The sequence below is a fragment of the Mustelus asterias genome, chromosome 11 (genome assembly GCF_964213995.1).
Source record: "Mustelus asterias chromosome 11, sMusAst1.hap1.1, whole genome shotgun sequence".
Classification (NCBI taxonomy): domain Eukaryota; kingdom Metazoa; phylum Chordata; class Chondrichthyes; order Carcharhiniformes; family Triakidae; genus Mustelus; species Mustelus asterias.
The window spans coordinates 100,838,770-100,857,703 of record NC_135811.1 but is presented as its reverse complement, the minus strand read 5'-3'; the positions used below and the strand labels follow the sequence as shown (position 1 = coordinate 100,857,703).

General features: G+C 44.8%; 1 protein-coding gene across 5 annotated transcripts in view; it reads right to left on the bottom strand.

The window, feature by feature from the left end:
* Positions 1–18,934, bottom strand: part of osbpl7 (oxysterol binding protein-like 7) — a 99,964-nt gene that overhangs the window by 65,380 nt on the left and 15,650 nt on the right. For all 5 annotated transcript variants that reach the window (XM_078224117.1, XM_078224121.1, XM_078224119.1 and 2 more), the window contains exons 2-3: positions 2,179–2,409; positions 196–318 (exon numbers count right to left, since the gene is read on the bottom strand). In XM_078224117.1, the coding sequence (XP_078080243.1) occupies positions 196–318; positions 2,179–2,277 (222 nt within the window). In that variant the 5' untranslated portion in view covers positions 2,278–2,409. The remainder of the gene's footprint in view (positions 1–195; positions 319–2,178; positions 2,410–18,934) is intronic.

The window sequence follows — 18,934 nt, the reverse complement described above, 5'->3', positions numbered from 1 at the left end:
ATGGGAGGAAACCAGAGCACCCGGAGGAAACCCACGCAGACACAGGGAGAATGTGCAAACTCCACACAGTTACCCAAGTTGGGAATCAAACCCAGGTTCCTGGCGCTGTGAGGCAGTAGTGCTAACCACTGCGCCACCGGTGTCACCCTCGGAGCTTAGCAGCACACCCTTTGGGAGAAACAAAAAGGTCTTAACCTTGTGCCAGCCTTTCAAAGGCCATTTCCTCTTCTTCAACAGATACCCTTCCTGCCTCTCGAGATCCAGTGAAGCACGCCTGTTTCCCAATGGCTCCTCCATGACCTCCCAGTTCTCTGAATTCTGAAACACAAGGAACAAACACTTGAGAAACATAGCAGTCCGTGCACATGGTGCCTGTTACGTTTTCTTGGCTGAGACTTGGCTGCTTCATTTCTTCCTATTTTGGGATCAGATTAAATTGATCAAGATATGGCTGTGTTTGCTGGACTGCAGTCCAGACAAACAAGATATCCCTGGAGAACATTTCAATGTCATAGGAATTCAAATAAGAAAGAGAGTACCTGCTGTATAAACAACACCCTGTATAGAAACATTACGACAATGCAGATGGGCTCTCCTGATGTCTCAGTAGATACCGTGAAGATGCCCCCACTAGCCAAACAGCTACTAACATTCTTCACCAAATGCTTTGCTTCTTTAGTACTATCATTACCACTCTTTGCCTTTTGTTCCATGGCATCTTTAGTATTTAATCTTCTGTGCCCTCTTACCTATCCCAAACGAATGACACTGTGGTTAGCACTGCTGCCTCTCAGCCCCAGGGACTCAGGTTTGACTCTGGCCTTGGGTGACTATCTGCATGGAGTTTGCATGTTCTCCCCACATCTGCGTGGATTTCCTCCGGATGTTCTGGATTCCCCTCACAGTCCAAATAAGTGCAGATTAGCTGGACTGGTCATTGCAAAATTGCCCCGTAGTGTCCAAAGATGTGCATTTAAGGTGGATTAGTCATGGTAAATGAGTGGGGTTACCAGGATAGGGCAATGAGGTGGACCTGGGTAAGATGCTCTTTCAGAGAGTTGGTGCAGACTCAATGGACCAAATGATCTCCTTCTGCACTGTGGGGATTCTATGGATTTGTCCTTTGTTCCACCTGACCACCTTTTTTAGCAGCTTAAAACCCATCCCATTCCTCCCTCTCGTCAGTCCCAAAGGAGAATCGCATTTAGCTTGAAACATTAACACTAGTTCTCTCTCCACAAATGCCAGTGCTGCTGAGATTTTCCAGCACTTTTCTGTTTTTCTTTTATTTCCACATCTCCAGTACTTTGCTTCTATTTATTAACATTATTTGCCTTGAGGAGCCAATACGCTGGGACAAAGGGGCTACATATCCAAAAGTTGGCATCACCCCAAGTGCAAAACACTCCCATTCTGAACGGAACCGTCAGTTGGTTACCCTGTGTCTGAAAAGACAGACGATAGCCTGTTCGTCACTAACAATGGGGATGAAAAGAAAGATCTGCTCCGTAATAAAGGAAAATTGAAGCCACTTGAATTGGCTCCTTTGAGAGGGATGGGGAGATTATTGGGTGAGGCAGCCATTATTTATTAATTGAGTAACAAGTCCTTGTTTCATCCAAGAATAAGCAAAAAAGTTCAGTTGCAATGACACATCCAGTACATGATGCGGAGGTGCTGTACTAAAAGGTACACAGATCCTCAAACGTCACCAAAGTTTATACATCTGCCCCTCCAAAATCCAACAATGCCAATGGCAACTCGCAAATTAAAAACTGTCCCAATTCCTTCATCCACACTGTTGTTATGGGTAACGGGAAGGAAGAGGGGGCAAATACAATCATTTCCAAAATTATTGCAAAATATGCCATAAAGAACCACTCACGGCTAAAAGAAAATGGAGATACATAGTCTGGCTGTCAGAAACCAGTGACATTGGTTAGCATGTTGGGTAGCAAGTCTTTGTTCGAAATGAATTTGGACTGAAGTTCTCGGCCTGACACGTTAACCTGCCTCCACTCTTTTCAGATTTCGGAGCCAAGGCATTTTCAGTTTTTATTCCCAGTTCTTTGCACTCTTCTTTTTGTCCGTGGTATTTCTTGTTAAAGTCAAAAAGAGTGCACCCATGTTATTACAAGAAAGAGTAAAGGGCACAGAGGGGATGCGGGAACTTCCTACCTGTCGCGTGTTGGTGGGTTTTGATGATGCATTGCTGCTGCTTCTCGTCAGAGTGGACGTCCTTTGGAGAGCAGGGGGCACCTTCTCATCACCATTCATGGCTGCCTGACATCCAAATACCACAACGACTGGTATCCTAGTACCCACGGATTGAGGAAGTTGCTAGTGGCTGAACCAGACCCGATCTCCCGGGGAACTCATGTTGACACATCGGAGTGCAGTCAAACATTCCTAAAGTGCAAAATAAAAAGAAGGGAAAAAAAAGAGTTCAGTCAATCCTTATTCCAACACCAGCCAGTGAGCATGATAATAAACTACATTTTGCTGGTATAATGTATTGAGCTTGAATTGTTAACCTACACAAAAATTACACAGGAAAAAATAATGTTCAACTTGGCTTATGCACTGCACGAGCTTCCTCCTATTCCCTGTACTGCAACACACCCCAGCAGCGAATCCTTCTATTCCTTTTCCCCTCATTTACTTCCCCTTGAATGCATTTATGATATTTAACTGAACTACTCCCAGTGGCAGTGGGTTTCACTTCCTCGCCACTCTCTGGATAAAATGGTTTCTCCCGAAATCACTACTGAATTTATTAGCAAGAAGTCTCATAACACCAGGTTAATGTCCAACAGGTTTATTTGGAATCACGAGCTCTCGGAGCGCTGCTCCTTCATCAGGTGAATGCTCCGAAAGCTCGTGATTCCAAATAAACCTGTTGGACTTTAACCTGGTGTTGTGAGATTTCTTACTGTGCCCACCCCAGTCCAACGCCGGCATCGCTACATCATGAATATATTAGTGACTGACATTTAAGGTCCCTTGTTTTGTTCTTCAGTAGTTCAAACACCATCACTACACCAAACCTACCCTGCTATAGAGAAGAGCCTTAGGCTGTTCAATCAACCTAGTTACTTAGCAGATAGAAGTTAAAAAAATATCATTTCCAAAGATAGCATATAGGATGGATGCAGTAGTATTGCTGTAACTTGGTTTATGTTGAACAGAATATCCCTTAAATGTATTGCCTCAGTGCAAAGCTGGCTCCCACACAAACCAGGCCATTTGTCTTTTGTTGTTCAGATTGCAACATCTTGTTGCAATTTCTCCCAGCTCCAGTTCAATATCCAACACGTTTTTCCCTCTATTTAGGTCTGAAGAACCACCAGACGGACTCGAAAGGTTCACCGTTTTCTCTCCTTAGATACTGCCAGACCTGCTGGGTTTTTCCACCACCCTCTGTTCTTGTTCCAGAAGGCGTTTCGTGTTGGATTCAAAACAAGTTAACACCTAAAGGGTCTGGATAATGCTATGTGGGATAGACATCAGCAGTTATTGCCAAGGCGCCAGGTCCCAAGGAGGCCCACACAGACAGCTCTTGCTACTGGCTGCAAAAGCCTGGCTCAAAATGACTTTGGACGTCTCCAAAATCGGTTGCGAGGAACACACAGCACAACATTACGCAGCTCACTGGCAATCTCACAGACGCTGCTGAGAGAAATGTCACAGTGATGCAGTGTTAAGTGCTCTGAGAGTGTGGCTGAGGCACTTCAGGTTAGTGCCATGTAGGAGGAGCTTTACTCTACACCATACTGCTCCTGACATGTACTCAATTAAGAAATATATCTAATATATTTTCTTTTAGGGTAGGAGTCTTGGCTCAGTGGTAGCACTCATCTCCAGTTCAGAAAATTGTGGAATCAAATGCCACACCAGACATTCGAGCACATTTTTAAAATAATTCATTCGTGGGACATGCGCGTCGCTGGCTGGCCAGCATTTACGGCCCATCCCTTGTTGCCCGGGGGCAGTTGACAGTCAACCACATTGCTGTGGCTCTGGAGTCACATGTAGGCCAGACTGGGTAAGCACAACAGATTTCCTTCTCTAAAAGGACATTAATGAACCAGATGGGTTTTTCCGACAATCGACAATGGTTTAAAGGTCATCAGTAGATTCTTAATTTCAGACTTTTTTTATTGAATTCAAATTCCACCATCTGCCGTGGCGGGATTCGAACCTGGGTCTCTAGAGCATTGGCCGAGTTTCTGGATTAATAGTCTGGCGATAATACCACTAGGCCATCGCCTCCCCCATAATCCAGATTGGTTTGAAGTAGACACTGCTATTTCAGACAAGCCATCTCTTAGATGAACCATTAAGAATTATAGAATCCCTACAGTGCAAAAGGAGGTCATTCAGCCCATCGACTACAATCCCAACCAGGCCCTATTCCCGTAACCCCATATATTTACCCTGCTAATCCCCCTGACACTAGGGTCAATTTAGCATGGCCAAACAACCTAACCCGCATATCTTTGGACTGAGAGGGGAAACCGGAGCACCCAGAGGAAACCCACGCAGACACAGGAGAACATGCAAACTCCACACAGACAGTGACCCGAGGCCGGAATTGAACTCAGGTCCCTGGCGCTGTGAGGCAGCTGTCCTAACCACTGTGCCACCATGCCACCCCTTCTAGCCTCACAGTGAACACAAAGTACTATTTCAAAGAGCAGGGGAGTTCTCCCTCGCATTCTGGACAATGTATATCCCTCAACCAAGACCGCTAAAATAAATTATTTAGTTATTATCCCGTCACTGCTGCGTCTGGATTCAGCTGTGCGCACATTTTCTGCTGTGTTCCTTACATTAAAACACTGAATAACTCTTCCTGAGGAAATATACAAATACAACTCTGTCTTGCCCAGTGGAGGACCAAGCCAGGGTCACATCGCTGCTCCGTACTGTCGGATATTCTGCCAATGCTCTCACACAGCCACTGGTTAAGGTATCAGAGAGACACAGCTGCTACAGAACAACATCCTTGCAAGGAACGTGCATCTTTAGGGGCAGTGGGGGGAGCGGGGGGAAACAAATTTGTGGAAGGAAACAGGGGAGATTCCTTCTGGTTCTGGGAGTAGCAAATACTGGAAAATCAGACAGCCTTCCAAATATGCTCTGTTATACACAATCCAGTCAGGCAGAGGACAAGGAAAGTCAAACCTCCATAAATCTTTGACCTGATCCTTTATATAGCATTGTACACATTTAACTCACCATTAAATCCATGTATTTTTATTACAGTCGGATCATTTAATCTTTACGAAATATATCATGTGGTTAGGATCTCAAGGACACATTCCTACCGAGGAAGTCAAGGAGGCCAAGAAGCACAGACCAATCCTGGAACAACCAGAATAATCTAACCCAAGAGCTTGGCCAATTGCATAAAACAAAAGGACAAATGTTTGATGGACTGATAACCGTGATCAACCGAGACCCAGGCCATTCTCTTGTACTCCAAAGAGAAAATCTCCTTTTAGCTTTGACGAAGGGTCATCTGGACTCGAAACATCAGCTCTTTTCTCTCCTTACAGATGCTGCCAGACCTGCTGAGATTTTCCAGCATTTTCTCTTTTGGTTTCAGATTCCAGCATCCGCAGTAATTTGCTTTTCATCCACTCTCTCGTACTGCCTTCCACTTCCACCACCTTGGCGCTCAGGGTGGTTGACAAGGTAACACAACACATTTTCTGAATTCAGTGTAAATACCAAGCTGATTGTGAAATAATTTGCAAGAAATAAAATTTTTGCATCAGTCGGCCATCCACACTGAGGGTAGGGGAGGTACTTAGCAGAACCAGACAGGAACTTCTGATGACAGTCCAGGACTATTTCCTTCCTAATGTTTCCTCTTTTGTGTTAACAATTCAGACAGTTCTGAGAAATGGTCATCTCAGAAGCCATCTGCACCCTAGCTAGTACGCCAACAACCCAAACCATCTGCAGTGCACCAATCCCCTACCGCGCCACAGTACGCCATTCCTCTACTTTCTCAAAAGATTAGGGAAATTCGGCATGTCAGTTACGACTCTCACCAACTTTTACAGATGAATCACAGAAAGCATTCTTTCAGGTTGTGTCACAGCTTGGTATGGCTCCTGCTCTGCCCAAGACCGCAAGAAACGACAAAAGGTCGTGAATGTAGCCCAATCCATCACGCAAACCAGCCTCCCATCCACTGACTGTCTACACTTCCCGCTGCCTCGGCAAAGTAGCCAGCATAATTAAGGACCCCACGTGCCCCAGACATTCTCTCTTCCACCTTCTTCCTTCGGGAAAAAGATATAAAAGCCTGAGGTCACGTACCAACCGACTCAAGAACAGCTTCTTCCCTGTTGCTGTCAGAATTTTGAATGGACTTACCTTGCATTAAGTTGATCTTTCTCTATATCCTAGCTATGACTGTAACACTACATTCTGCACTTTCTCGATTCCTTCTCTATGAACGGTGTGCTTTGTCTGTATAGCGTGCAAGAAACAATACTTTTCACTGTATCCCAATACATGTGACAATAATAAATCAAATCAAATCAATCCCTCCCATCATCCTTCACAGTATTCTCCCTCTCTCTGCACCCACACAGCCACCTTGTTCCACACAGTACCAATCCCGTAAAAGCTCACTTTGAAATTGTGCTTCAAGGGCTTGGTCTCGGCACTTTGAAGTTCTTGCCAAGTTGACAATCAAGCCAAACTGTTCAGAATGGCCCCCTTGTGAGACTGTTTTGTTTCTCCTAGCTACAGCAGAGAACAGTTTGTTCCAAATGTGCACCAGAGCGTGGTTTTCCTGCGTTGCAGAGAATCGTGAACACGTTTAATCTTCCTGGTTTGCAGACACAGTGGCCAGTTTGCACTTCTCTGTCCATCAGTTGAAATGATAAAACTGCTACCAAAGTAATTCAAGTGGTCTCTCACATGCCAACTATGCATCAGTACTGGATAACCTTCCCCATCCCCAACAGAAATCTTGGGATTCCTGGTTGGCGCAGACCTTTCCTGCAATGACATCCCTTCAAAAGGCACAGAACAACCAACAAATCAGTCCAAGAATACCACTGAAAAACCCACACAATAAGGAGGCACAGTGGTTAGCACAGCTGCCTCACACCGCCAGGGACCCGGGTTCGATTCCCGGTTTGGGTCACTGTCTGTGCGGAGTCTGCTCGTCGTCTCCCCCCCCCCTTCCTCCCACAGACTGAAAGACGTGCTGGTTAGGTGCATTGTGAGAAGTCTCACAACACCAGGTTAAAGTCCAACAGGTCTATTTGGTAGCAAAATCCATCAGCACTGGATAACCTGCCCCTGGATTTTGCTACCAAATAAACCTGTTGGACTTTAACCTGGTGTTGAGAGACTTCTTACTGTGTTTACCCCAGTCCAACGCCGGCATCTCCACATCATTTAGAATTTAGCATTGGCCATGCTAAATTCTCCCCCGGTGTACCCGAACAGGTGCCGGAGTGTGAAGACCAGGGGATTTTCACAGTGACTTCATTGCAGTGTTAATGTAAGCTTACTTGTGACACTAAGAAATAAATTTTTTAAAAATTAACTAGAGAAAACGTGTGCTCGCTGGAGCAGAAAGTTTCATACTGTTCATTCTCCACACTGTGTAGATTATGGCTCAGTGTCGAACAGACAGTAAAGAGCTCAAGATGTCCCTTGAAACCCTCCCCTCAACCCTCATTAAACCTGCAGCTAGTGTATACTCTCAGTACAATTGTTCTCCCCTCACTCCCTAAATATTTAATTAAGCCAGGAGCGGCAGCACAATAATAACCTTTTGTATTTCAGTGCCTCATTTGTACAGTACGGATCTGCTTTGGTGGCTGATTCAACCAATTCCTGCTGAAGTGAAAGACAAACAGCCACACATTACGATATCAGCAACTTAGCCCAAGTGTAAAATCTCATTTTTGTCAGCAAGTTATCATCTCATCTCCTCTTCAGAAAGCACAGACTCTGTCAGCCCTGTGAATCAATGGCTACTTTTCATGTACAACAACCTAGGAACTGAGGAATGCCCCTAACTTTTCAACCATTGTGGGCATCACTCTGAAGCCCTATCCCACCTTCACCAGTGCTCAGCCCAGCTCCTCAGTGAGAACAGTGGGCTACTAATCTACATCAGGCAGCTGCCACCAAGCTCAGTCAATCTTCGAACAGCTTATTATGGCAGGAATCATGTGGAGATGCCATGTTGGACTGGGGTGGGCACAGTTAGAAGCCTCATAGTAAGAAGTGACTCACCTGATGAAGGGGCAGCGCTCCCTCCGAAAGCTCATGATATCAAATAAACCTGTTGGACTTTAACCTGGTGTTGTGAGACTTCTTATTATGGCAGGAAGTCAGAGGGGGCTGAGGGAAGAGCGGTTAAAGACACTGTTTGAGCCTCTGGCTCAGTAAAGGAGACACGGGTTCTGCTTCTTCATAAACTACCTTTATTTCTTCGATCCAACTCCACAGACAATTCTCCACCCAACACCCAGTGCCGCCTATAACCCCTTTATATATCAGTGACTTCTATTGAATAATTGACATCAAATTAACTGGAAGGTCTGTTAACCCATTCCTAACAAACACTGGGAAATCAGACTTTCTACTATGTTGGGTGCTGCTTGAGTTAAAAAAGGTGAGCTGCCTTTGAAGCAAGTCTAAGTCAGATTTTTAAAATCAAATTGAGAGCACATGTACAAAACACAAATTAAACCTGTTCAATCATCTTTCACCGGTTTCTCCATTTTAATTGAACAGAACACGTATGTTGTCTGGGATATAAATGATTAACGACGGGAAAAAGGTTTTCCATGCCATTATTGCCTTCAATACACAACTAGATGTGTATCTTTTAATAAAGCCATAATACAAGTTTTTTGGGTGTGACACAAGAATGTAATAGCAACTTGTGCCAGCAGTTTAAGGTATCAGTTTAGGGGTGGAAGCTGAGCCTCGTCAGTGGGTCTGCCACAAAAAGGTTTCTTGCAAATGAGAAGGCACTGTTTGTAAATTCTGCATTCTGACTGCAGTTTAACCCAGTCAAGACAGAGGGAAGACTCAAAGAAAGTTCAATCTGCCACTAACGTTATGAGCAGCCATCCAGCATTGGCCCATCTGCTGCTGAAACCCTCATCCGTTCATTTCTCATCCCCAGACTCAACTATTCTAAATATTCTCCTGGCTTGCTTCCAGTCCTCCACACTCAAAGAAACTTAAACTTCTCCAAAATATTCTTGGCCTATCATGCACGTCAGCCCAGTCAACTGTCACATACGTGAGGGTTGGTAAGATGGCCCAATGGTTAGCATTGATGCCTCACAGATCTAGGGACCCGGGTTTGATTCCAGCCTTGGATGACTGCCCGCGTGGAGTTTACAAATTCTTCCCATGTCAGCATGGGTTTCCTCTGGTTTCCTCCCACAGTCCAAAGATGTGCAGGTTAGGTGGATTAGTCATGGTAAATTGCCCCGTATAGCCATGGGAAATGTGTGGGGTTACAGGGATAGGGCGGGGAACAGGACCTGGGAAGATACTCTGTCAGAGTCAATGCAGACTTGATGGGCCGAATGGCGTCTTCTGCACTGTAAGGATTCTATGAATCTACGTCAGTCTGTCCCCTTACCACTCCCAATTTAAAATGTTCTTTGCCTGGAATTCTTTCATGGCCTCACTACATCTTTAATTTCCTACAGCTATGCAAATCTTCCAACCCTTCCACTGCCCTGAATGGCCTTATGCACTCTCCCTCCGGTTTCCCCATCGTGATGGTAACTGCACAGTTCACTAGCTCCTTTCTGACCTTCTCTAAAAATCATCCATTTGATGTCTGAAGTGCCAAGGAACATTTTTCTACATTAAAGACATATTTGGATGCAAGTTGCTGAAGACTAAATTTAGGACTGATGGTAGGGAGTCCTTCAAATAAAGGGCATTCACTTTGAGGAACAGATTTCCACCTGCGGGGAACTAAAGACCAATGCTCACATAGGTACAGTAGGAAGCAGGAACTCGGACGAAATTCCTACACCAGCTCCCTTACAAGCTCCCATTGGGCTCAGTGGGAGTCAGTTTAGCTCAGTTGGCTGAACAACTGATGCAGAGCAATACCAACAGCACAGGTTCAATTCCCATACCAGCTGAGATTATTCACGAAGGCCCGTCTTCTCAACCTTGCTCCTAAGGTGTGGTGATCCTCAGGTTAAATCACCACCAGTCAGCTCTCCCCCTCAAAGGGGAGAGCAGCCTATGGTCATCTGGGACTGTGGTGACTTTGCCTTGCTCAGACCAGCTAATTCAGCACTGACCAAAGCTGAGATCTTGAGTTGTACGGCTTATTACACATTAACAGACAGGCCCATTTTCAAGTTATTACGGTAGAATTATTGAACTACTGACATGCATCAAAAGGTGCATTCAGCTTCTAAGTGTCACATCCAACGCACCTCTGATGTTTCTCTTTCATCTACTAAAGTAGTTGACACTCTGCCACTCGCCCAGGCAGCAGCACATCCTAAGCAATGCGATAGTACGGGCTGCTTATTGGACTCACTGGAACAATGGACTCCATAAACCTCTGTGTACATTAATGTTGCAACTAATATCGTTGAAAGGCCTGTACTCACACGGGTGTGACACAAGCAACATCTGAGATCATAAAACTGTCACAAGAGGTTTGAAGTCATCTGACCCAAGTCCCGAGAATATGTTGTACACATGGGCGGCACGGTAGCACAGTGGTTAGCACTGCTGCTTCACAGCTCCAGGGACCTGGGTTCGATTCCCGGCTTGGGTCACTGTCTGTGTGGAGTTTGCACATTCTCCTCGTGTTTGCGTGGGTTTCCTCCGGGTGCTCCGGTTTCCTCCCACAGTCCAAAGATGTGCGGGTTAGGTTGATTGGCCATGCTAAAATTGCCCTTAGTGTCCTGGGATGCGTAGGTTAGAGGGATTAGTGGGTAAATATGTAAGGATATGGGGGTAGGGCCTGGGTGGGATTGTGGTCGGTGCAGACTCGATGGGCCGAATGGCCTCTTTCTGTGCTGTAGGGTTTCTAAGATTCTAAGATTCTAAGAATACTGCTTCGTCCACCCACACTGTCTCAAAGCCAGTGACATACACCAAGGTTCTCTCTGGTACCACGCTTCAGACAGCGTTACTCCTATTTGAGCCTCAAGAATAAGTGTGGCAAACTAGTTGACCACAGGAAGCAACAGGTTCGTTATTATATTTTACCTGAATACAATCCATCACATATGCAGCACAAATTTATATGACTGCCCCAATTAAAGGACTAAAAAGAAAGTGTAGCATGACACACTCACTGTACATTAACCACACAGGAAATACCTTCCCCATTGACCAGGATGGGTGATTAAGGCATTTTAAACCCCTCAAAAAGGTACGATAAGATTGCAAATCATTCCACCAACAGTATAACCTTTCTGGAATTTGAAGATTAAATATAGTGGGGACTGCCAGGTACATTAAGGACTCCATTTCTTGGCTGCCGTTCTCAAAATTGACCTTTAGGATTCGCCTTGCGCACTCAAATTCCACAGCACTCTTCTTGCGTTCACTTCCTCTGTCATGGAAGGAAAGAGGATGATACTGTAGGATAGACATAGAAAAGATCTTCCTATTTGTCGGGGAGACCAAATTTAGGAGCCATAAATACAAGATGGTCACAGATAAATCCAATCGGGAAATCGGGAGGAACTTTTTTACCTCGGAAGTTAGGTGAGATACGCTACCACAGGCAATAGTTGAGGTAAATAGAAAGATGCGTTTAATTTTGGATTATTTTTTCTTTCATGGGATGTGGCCTTTATTGAGAAGCTCCACCTTTGTTGCCCATTCCTAAGGGCCCTTGAGCGGAGTGGTTTGCCACACCATTTTGAGTGGTAGAGCAAAGTGTGCAGAGGACACTAAACGTCTGTAAAGGGATATAGATGAGTCTGAGTGAGTGGGCAAGGATCTGGCAGATGGAGTACAATGTTGATAAATGTGAGGTCATCCATTTTGGTAGGAATAACAGCACAATGGACTATTATTTAAATGGTAAAAAATTGCAGCATGCTGCTGTGCAGAGGTACCTGGGTGCCCTTGTGTATGAATCTCAAAAGGTGGTTTGCTGGTGCAGCAGGTAATTAAGGAGGCAAATGGAATTTTGTCCTTCATTGCTAGCGGGGAGTTTAAAAACAGGGAGATTATGTTGCAGCTGTATAAAGGTGCTGGTGAGGCCACACCTAGAGTATTGGTCTCCTCACTTGAGAAAGGATATACTGGCACTGGAGGGGGTGCAGAGGAGATTCACTAGGTTGATTTTGGAGTTGAAAGGATTGGCTTACGAGGAGAGACTGAGTAGACTGGGACTATGCTCACTGGAATTTAGAAGAATGAGGGGGGAATCTTATAGAAACATATACAATTATGAAGGAAATAGATAATATAGAAGCAGGGAGGTTGTTTCCACTGGGGGTGAAACCAGAACTAGGGGGCATAGCCTCAAAATAAGGGGGAGCAGATTTAGGACTGAATTGAGGAGGAGTGTCTTCACCCAAAGGGTTGTGAATCTGTGGAATTCCCTGCCCAGTGAAGCAGTTGAGGCTACCTCATTGAATGTTTTTAAGGCAAGGATAGATAAATTTCGAACAGTAAAGGAATTAAGGGTTCTGGTGAGCGGGCGGGTAAGTGGAACTGAGTCCACAAAAAGATCAGCCATGATCTTATTGAATGGCAGAGCAGGCTCAAGGGGCCAAATGGCCTATTCCTTCTCCTGGTTCTTATGTTCTTATTTCAGAGGGCAGTTTAGAATCAATCACATTATTGGGGATCTGGATTCACATGTTGGTCAGACCAGTTAAGGATGATAGATTTCCATCCCTAAAAGACATTAGCGAACCAGACAGGTTTTGATGACAATTAATGCTAATTTCATGCTCACCATTACTGAGAATAGGTTTCACTTGCAGATTTACTTCAATTGCAGATTTATTAAATTGAACCCATGTACCAGAGCATTAACCCGAGCCTGTGAATCACAAGTCCAGGGACATTGCCACAACACCATTATCTCCCCCTGGTGTTCAAATTCTATCTACCAAAGCTGTTGTAACTATAACCAATGGCTTAGACAACTCATTCTTACAAGGTATGGTGGTTTAGGCTATGTAAAGAGTTCTTTGTATAATTCATTCACAGAACGTGGGAATCCCTGGCCCAAAGCCAGCATTTATTGTCCATCTGGAGTGACCTTTCAATGAGTGACTTCCTAGGCAGTTAAAGATCAACAACATTGCTATGGTCTTGGAGTCACATATAGGCCAGACTGGCTAAGGATGGCGGATTTCCTTCCCTAAAAGACAGTGAACCAGTTGGATTTTCACAACAATTGCTTGCCGACAGTAACATTATTTTCCAGATTTATTTAATTAAATTTGAATTCTCCATCTTCCATGGTCAAATTTGTAGGGGACATTGCTTCAAAATTAACGGTCGCTTTTATAGAGAAGATGAGGAGAAATATTTCCTGTGTGACAGGAACACTGTCGCTGTGCGACTTTGGAACACTGCCTCTGAAGGTGGTGGAAGTGGGATCTCTGAATACTTTTAAGGCAGAGGTAGATAGATTCTTGTTGGGCAAGGGAATGAAGGGTTATCAGGGTAGATGGGAATGTGGAACTCAATGCAAACAGATCAGCCACTGGATGGCGGAGTAGGCTTGAGTGGCCAATTGGCCTATTTCGTATGTTTGCATGTAATGTTGATGGGACAGAATGAGGTACGTGGGAGGAGGCTTGTATAGAATGTAAACAAAAGTGTTTCTGAGCTTATATGCTCAAACATAATTTTGAAGAAATGGAGAGTTCTGCTGTCGGATGCTACAAGTCTCAAACTGATACCTGACCGGAACCAAGTGAGCCTTAACACTGGTGCAATATTACAGCCTTCATTAGAATGAATTAATGAATCATTGAAGAGCGATCATGACTGCCCACTGAAAGACATTAGGAACCCAATCTTACTGTGGGGTTTATAAATAGGTTTGATGCACATTCTCCATCACTTCTCATTTTAACTGAGACAGCAGCTGCGGAAAGCCCAAGACCCTTTGCTCCTTCATCCCAAGCAGTTTGCTTGGTTCACTGGAATATCCCTCTTGTAAGTAGGGCACTTACTGTCTATTTAACTAAAGCAGGCATGTTACAGGCTTCACATAACCCTGGCTCTGCCACTGATTGTTATACTGGGTTCCCCTTACACAACGCTCCCTCTGCATCCCTGAATATGGCAGCTCTTGCTCGTATACATTTCCTCAGACAGCATCACCCCTCCAACAGCATGTCGCACATACTTCATATGAGCTCGTGACAATGTCAGGCAGGAAAGGCCAGCTGACTTGTATCAACCAGGGTGGCATAAGGCCATCACAGCTGAACTCATCTTGCCTGCATTCGACCTTCGTACAAGTACATTCTGCAGTAGTGATCAGGGACAGGAAGCATTTACCCATATAAAAAGATCTGCACACCAGAAACTCAAACAGAGAATGGCACTGACACACAAAACAACCAGAAAGTAAAGCATCGATGACAGATCATTTCTATGACAAAGTTCTGAACAGGACAAAACATTCTCAGGCTTGTCCTCCATTTTTGTTGAAGAAATTGTGAAGGGTGATACAGTGGGTGGGATTTTCCAGCCGTGCTCACCCCAAGGCTGGAAAATCCCACCCGAGGTCAACGGACCTTTGCATGGTCCGTGACCCGCCTGCTACGATTCCTGTGGCGGGCAGGAAAATTCCACCCAGTGTGCTTTTTTATATATTAAAATTAACTGATATAGCTTTGTATTGGTACCAACCTACTGTAGCAAAGAGATACTTGATGCTGCTTCCCAAATACAAAATGCAAGGATTTGTACAAAAGTGAATGGTTTTTAAGTTTAAATATTGTCACAAGCAGGCTTACATTAACACCGCAATGCAGTTATTGTGAAAATCCCCTTGTCGCTACACTCCAGCACCTGTTTAATGAGGGAGAATTTAGCATGGCCAATGCACCTAACCTGCGCATCTTTTGGACTGTGGGAGGAAACTGGAGCACCTGGAGGAAACCCATGCAGACACAGGAAGAACATGCAGACTCCGCACAGACAGTGACCCAAGCCGGGAATTGAACCCAGGTCCCTGGCACTTGTGAGACAACTGTGCTAACCACTGTGCCGCCTCATGGAATTGTGACATTTCTTTGTTGATGAATGGTTAGTATGATATGTGGAATGTTAAGTGTAGTTGGTTTTTCTATCTTTGTATAGAGGTAATGTTGATCATTTTGCCAATAAAATATTATTTCTCATGATTCATGGAGGCCAATTGTAGAAGCCAACTGATCTCCCAAGAAATGATCAGCTAACAGGCCAGGGATCGAATAAGAAGCCTTCTGGTCTGTATAGCTTTGCACTACAACATATCATGTCTTTCAGTGCTGAGCCATTAGGGGCAAGTCAAGGATTGACTTTTAAATTCAAGGATGTACATACAGAACAAAGTGATTGAATTGATTTATTGTCACGTGTATTGGAGACACAGTGAAAAGTATTGTTTCTTGCGCACTTTACAGACAAAACATACCATTCAAAGAGTATGTAGGGGAGAAGGAAAGGATAGGGTGCAGAATATAGTGTTGCAGTTACCGATAGGGTGAAGAGAAAGATCAGCTTAATGTGCGATAGGACCATTCAAAAGTCTGATGGCAGGAGGGAAGAAGCTGTTCTTGAGTCGGTTGGTCCGTGACGTGAGACTTTTGCAAGATCCACTGGATACTAGATTTAGTGAAAGCTCAGCAAAACAACTAACACGGCCTCCTTAACATAGCACAACAACTCAAGGTGCTTCATAAAAGGAATTGATCACACACCAAGCTTAATGTGAGAGCTTGTTGAGCTAATGGGAGAGGGAGGTTCAGGAAGAGGGCTCCAGAGAGCAGTGCTGCAGGAGGTAAATACTACTCTGTCTTGGATGGGGTGGAGGAGCTAGCGCAGACACCAGAGTTTGTGAACTAAGTGACTGACCAGGCAAGGATGCAAAATCACAGAGCTATTAGAAATCAAACAAAATGGAGAATGGAGAGCCAGACAAGAACTGGAGTGATTGCGAGCGGGGCTTAGTATGGAACAAAATGTCAGGGATGAAGTTATTCAGCCCCTCGAAGCCGCTTAGCCATTCAGTTAGATCATGGTCGATCAACTCCATCCACCAACCTTAGTTCCATAACCCTTGCCTAACAAAAATACATCTGGGATGCTGAAATTGGTGGATTCGGTTCTGGCAGACAGGGAAAGGGATTGTTTAGATCTCTCCTGCTCCTTGGAATGCGAGCTTCGTTGGTAAGGTCAACATTTATTGCTAAATCCTAACTGCCCTCGAGCAGCTGGTAGTAACCCATCTGCAAGTGAGTGGCTTGTCAGGTCATTTCAGAGGGCTTTTCAGAGTCAACCACATTGGTGTGGGTGAAGCGTCCCATGTAGGTCAGAGCAGGTAATGCTGGCAGATTTCCTTCCCTATAAAGAGGATATTACTGAACCAGATGGGCCTTTACAGCAATTTGGTAGCTTGTGCTTTATTACTGTCAATGGCTGCAAACAAACCAACATGTGAAGCCTCAAAAAATCATTCCAATAGCCTCTACACCAAGTATGAAATATGAACCATCAGTGTGTGGTGGCTATTTTGAAATGTGAAAAAGACAACAATGCCAACAATTCACATTACATTAATATGGCACGTTTCTTAAATAAATTATTTGTCCAATGATACTTCGAACCACAATGAAAGCATTTTTAAAAACCCTCCAATTCATCAGTTTTGGTATCTGACACAAAGCTTAACTAATTCGTGGAGTCAATTTGGCAGTGGCATTATCGTGTGGGTCTCACTCTGGATCAATATGGCACTTCAGTTTTCAGAATCGTCCCTCCAAAACGATCCATCTTCCCCTCCATCCATTGAATTGGAAATTCCGCGTTTTTGAACAATCTGCTGATACTTTGTGCTTTAATAGCATCTCACTATTGGACGATGAAACCACAGAAGCATCAAAACGGGGTAGCATGCATCCCTCCACACTTTGCAAAGGTTTTTTTTCCCCCTCTCCCAACCACCCACCTCTGTCTCTCGGTGTGAACATGATCCTTGAATGGCTTGTTGAGGCACAGGTCCAAAAAAGGTTGAACTACAGATGTTAGGTCCAGTGAGATAAACGCAATGTGGGTTTTATTTCTTTGTCAGTGCCCCTTGGTCTCTTCGGCTGTAGGGGATCTGAACATGTCCCACATTAATAAGCTGCATTCTTTACCACTGGGATTTTTTCACACATTAACAATCCAGAACTTCACTCCACCAAAATCCCTCCAATTGCTGACATGCGACATGCACAAAATCCTGTACGGGGAACTTAATTTTCAAATGTATAATTATGCCAAAAACCACCCACGGACTCTAACTTTGTTCCATCGGCCATGCAGGATAGTACCGCCGGGAATCGCATCTTCTTGTGTCCAGAGGTTTCACTATACCCTTTTTTCAAACCTTTCCACTTCACAGTACAGTTGCTGAGCATACTGAAATTCATGTTGCTTGTGTGATATGGTGTGTAGTTCTGTTTCTGCTGCTGTCTGAAGAATCATCTCTGGAAACTGGTAATTCTGACAATGAGATCTTTAGTCTCTGAGCGATCTTGGTCTTCTGCTGCAACATTAGACACTTTGTCCCATAAAGAGGTCACACCATCCAGCTGTTGCTCCAATATCTTTGACTTGGCCCACGTAAATGCAGATGTACGCAATGCATTGCTGATGATGATGTAAACATGCTGACAATTATCAAGGGTCCATTCTGATACATGCTTCTCAAGATCAGGCCAGTGCCTGGTCCCTGTTCTTCTCTCTCATTTGGTCTTGAGCTTTTTCTTTAGGGCAGATTCCTTCTTTTGCCATTCTTTCACAAGTTTTCCAACATCACCGAATTCCCTCACTGCAGGACAGTTATGTGGCAAGTTAGCAAATGTTCAATCGTAGAATCCCTATAGTGCAGGAGGCGGCCGTTCGGCCCATCGAGCCTACACCAACAACAATCGCACCCCAGGTCCTATCCCCATAACCCCACGTATTTACCGTGCTGATCCCCCGGCCATTTAGCATGGCCAATCCACCTAACCCGCACACCTTTGAGTGTGGGAGGAAACCCACACGCAACATGGGGAGAACGTGCAGACTCCATATGGACAGTCACCCAGAATTGAACCTGGGTTCCTGGCGCTGTGAGGCAACAGTGCTTACCAATGTGCCACCGTGCCAAATGTTCTGACTACATGAAACCAGCCTCATATTTCATTCGTATTGTTGGATGACAACTTTTTCTCTTCATCGCGCACCATGTTGGGGTTCTGCCCAGTATGGGCACCTTAAACTCCTGAGCATCTTCACAACACAGCCCAGACTGCTCTGCTCAATCCCTTGCATCCAGTTAGAATATAAAACATGCATTTGTGGGACAGACAATTGAGGCTGACTATTAATGCATTCTTAAATGCATCAGAGCTGAAAATTTGGGGGGTTGGGGTGCGGTGGGGGGAGTGCATGCATGTTAATAGTCATTGTTAGTATGTGATGGAGGAATAAAGCCAAGGGCAGCAAGGTGACACAGTAGTTAGCACTGCTGCCAGGGACCCGGGTTCGATTCCGGCCTTGGGTGACTGTCGATGTGGAATTTGCACATTCTCCCCATGTCTGCGTGGGTTTCCTTCAGGTGCTCCAGTTTCCTCCCACAGTCCAAAGTGTGTAGGTTAGATGAATTAGTCATGCTAAATGTGTGGGGTTACGGGGATGGGATGGGGTGGCAGGCCTGGGTAAGATG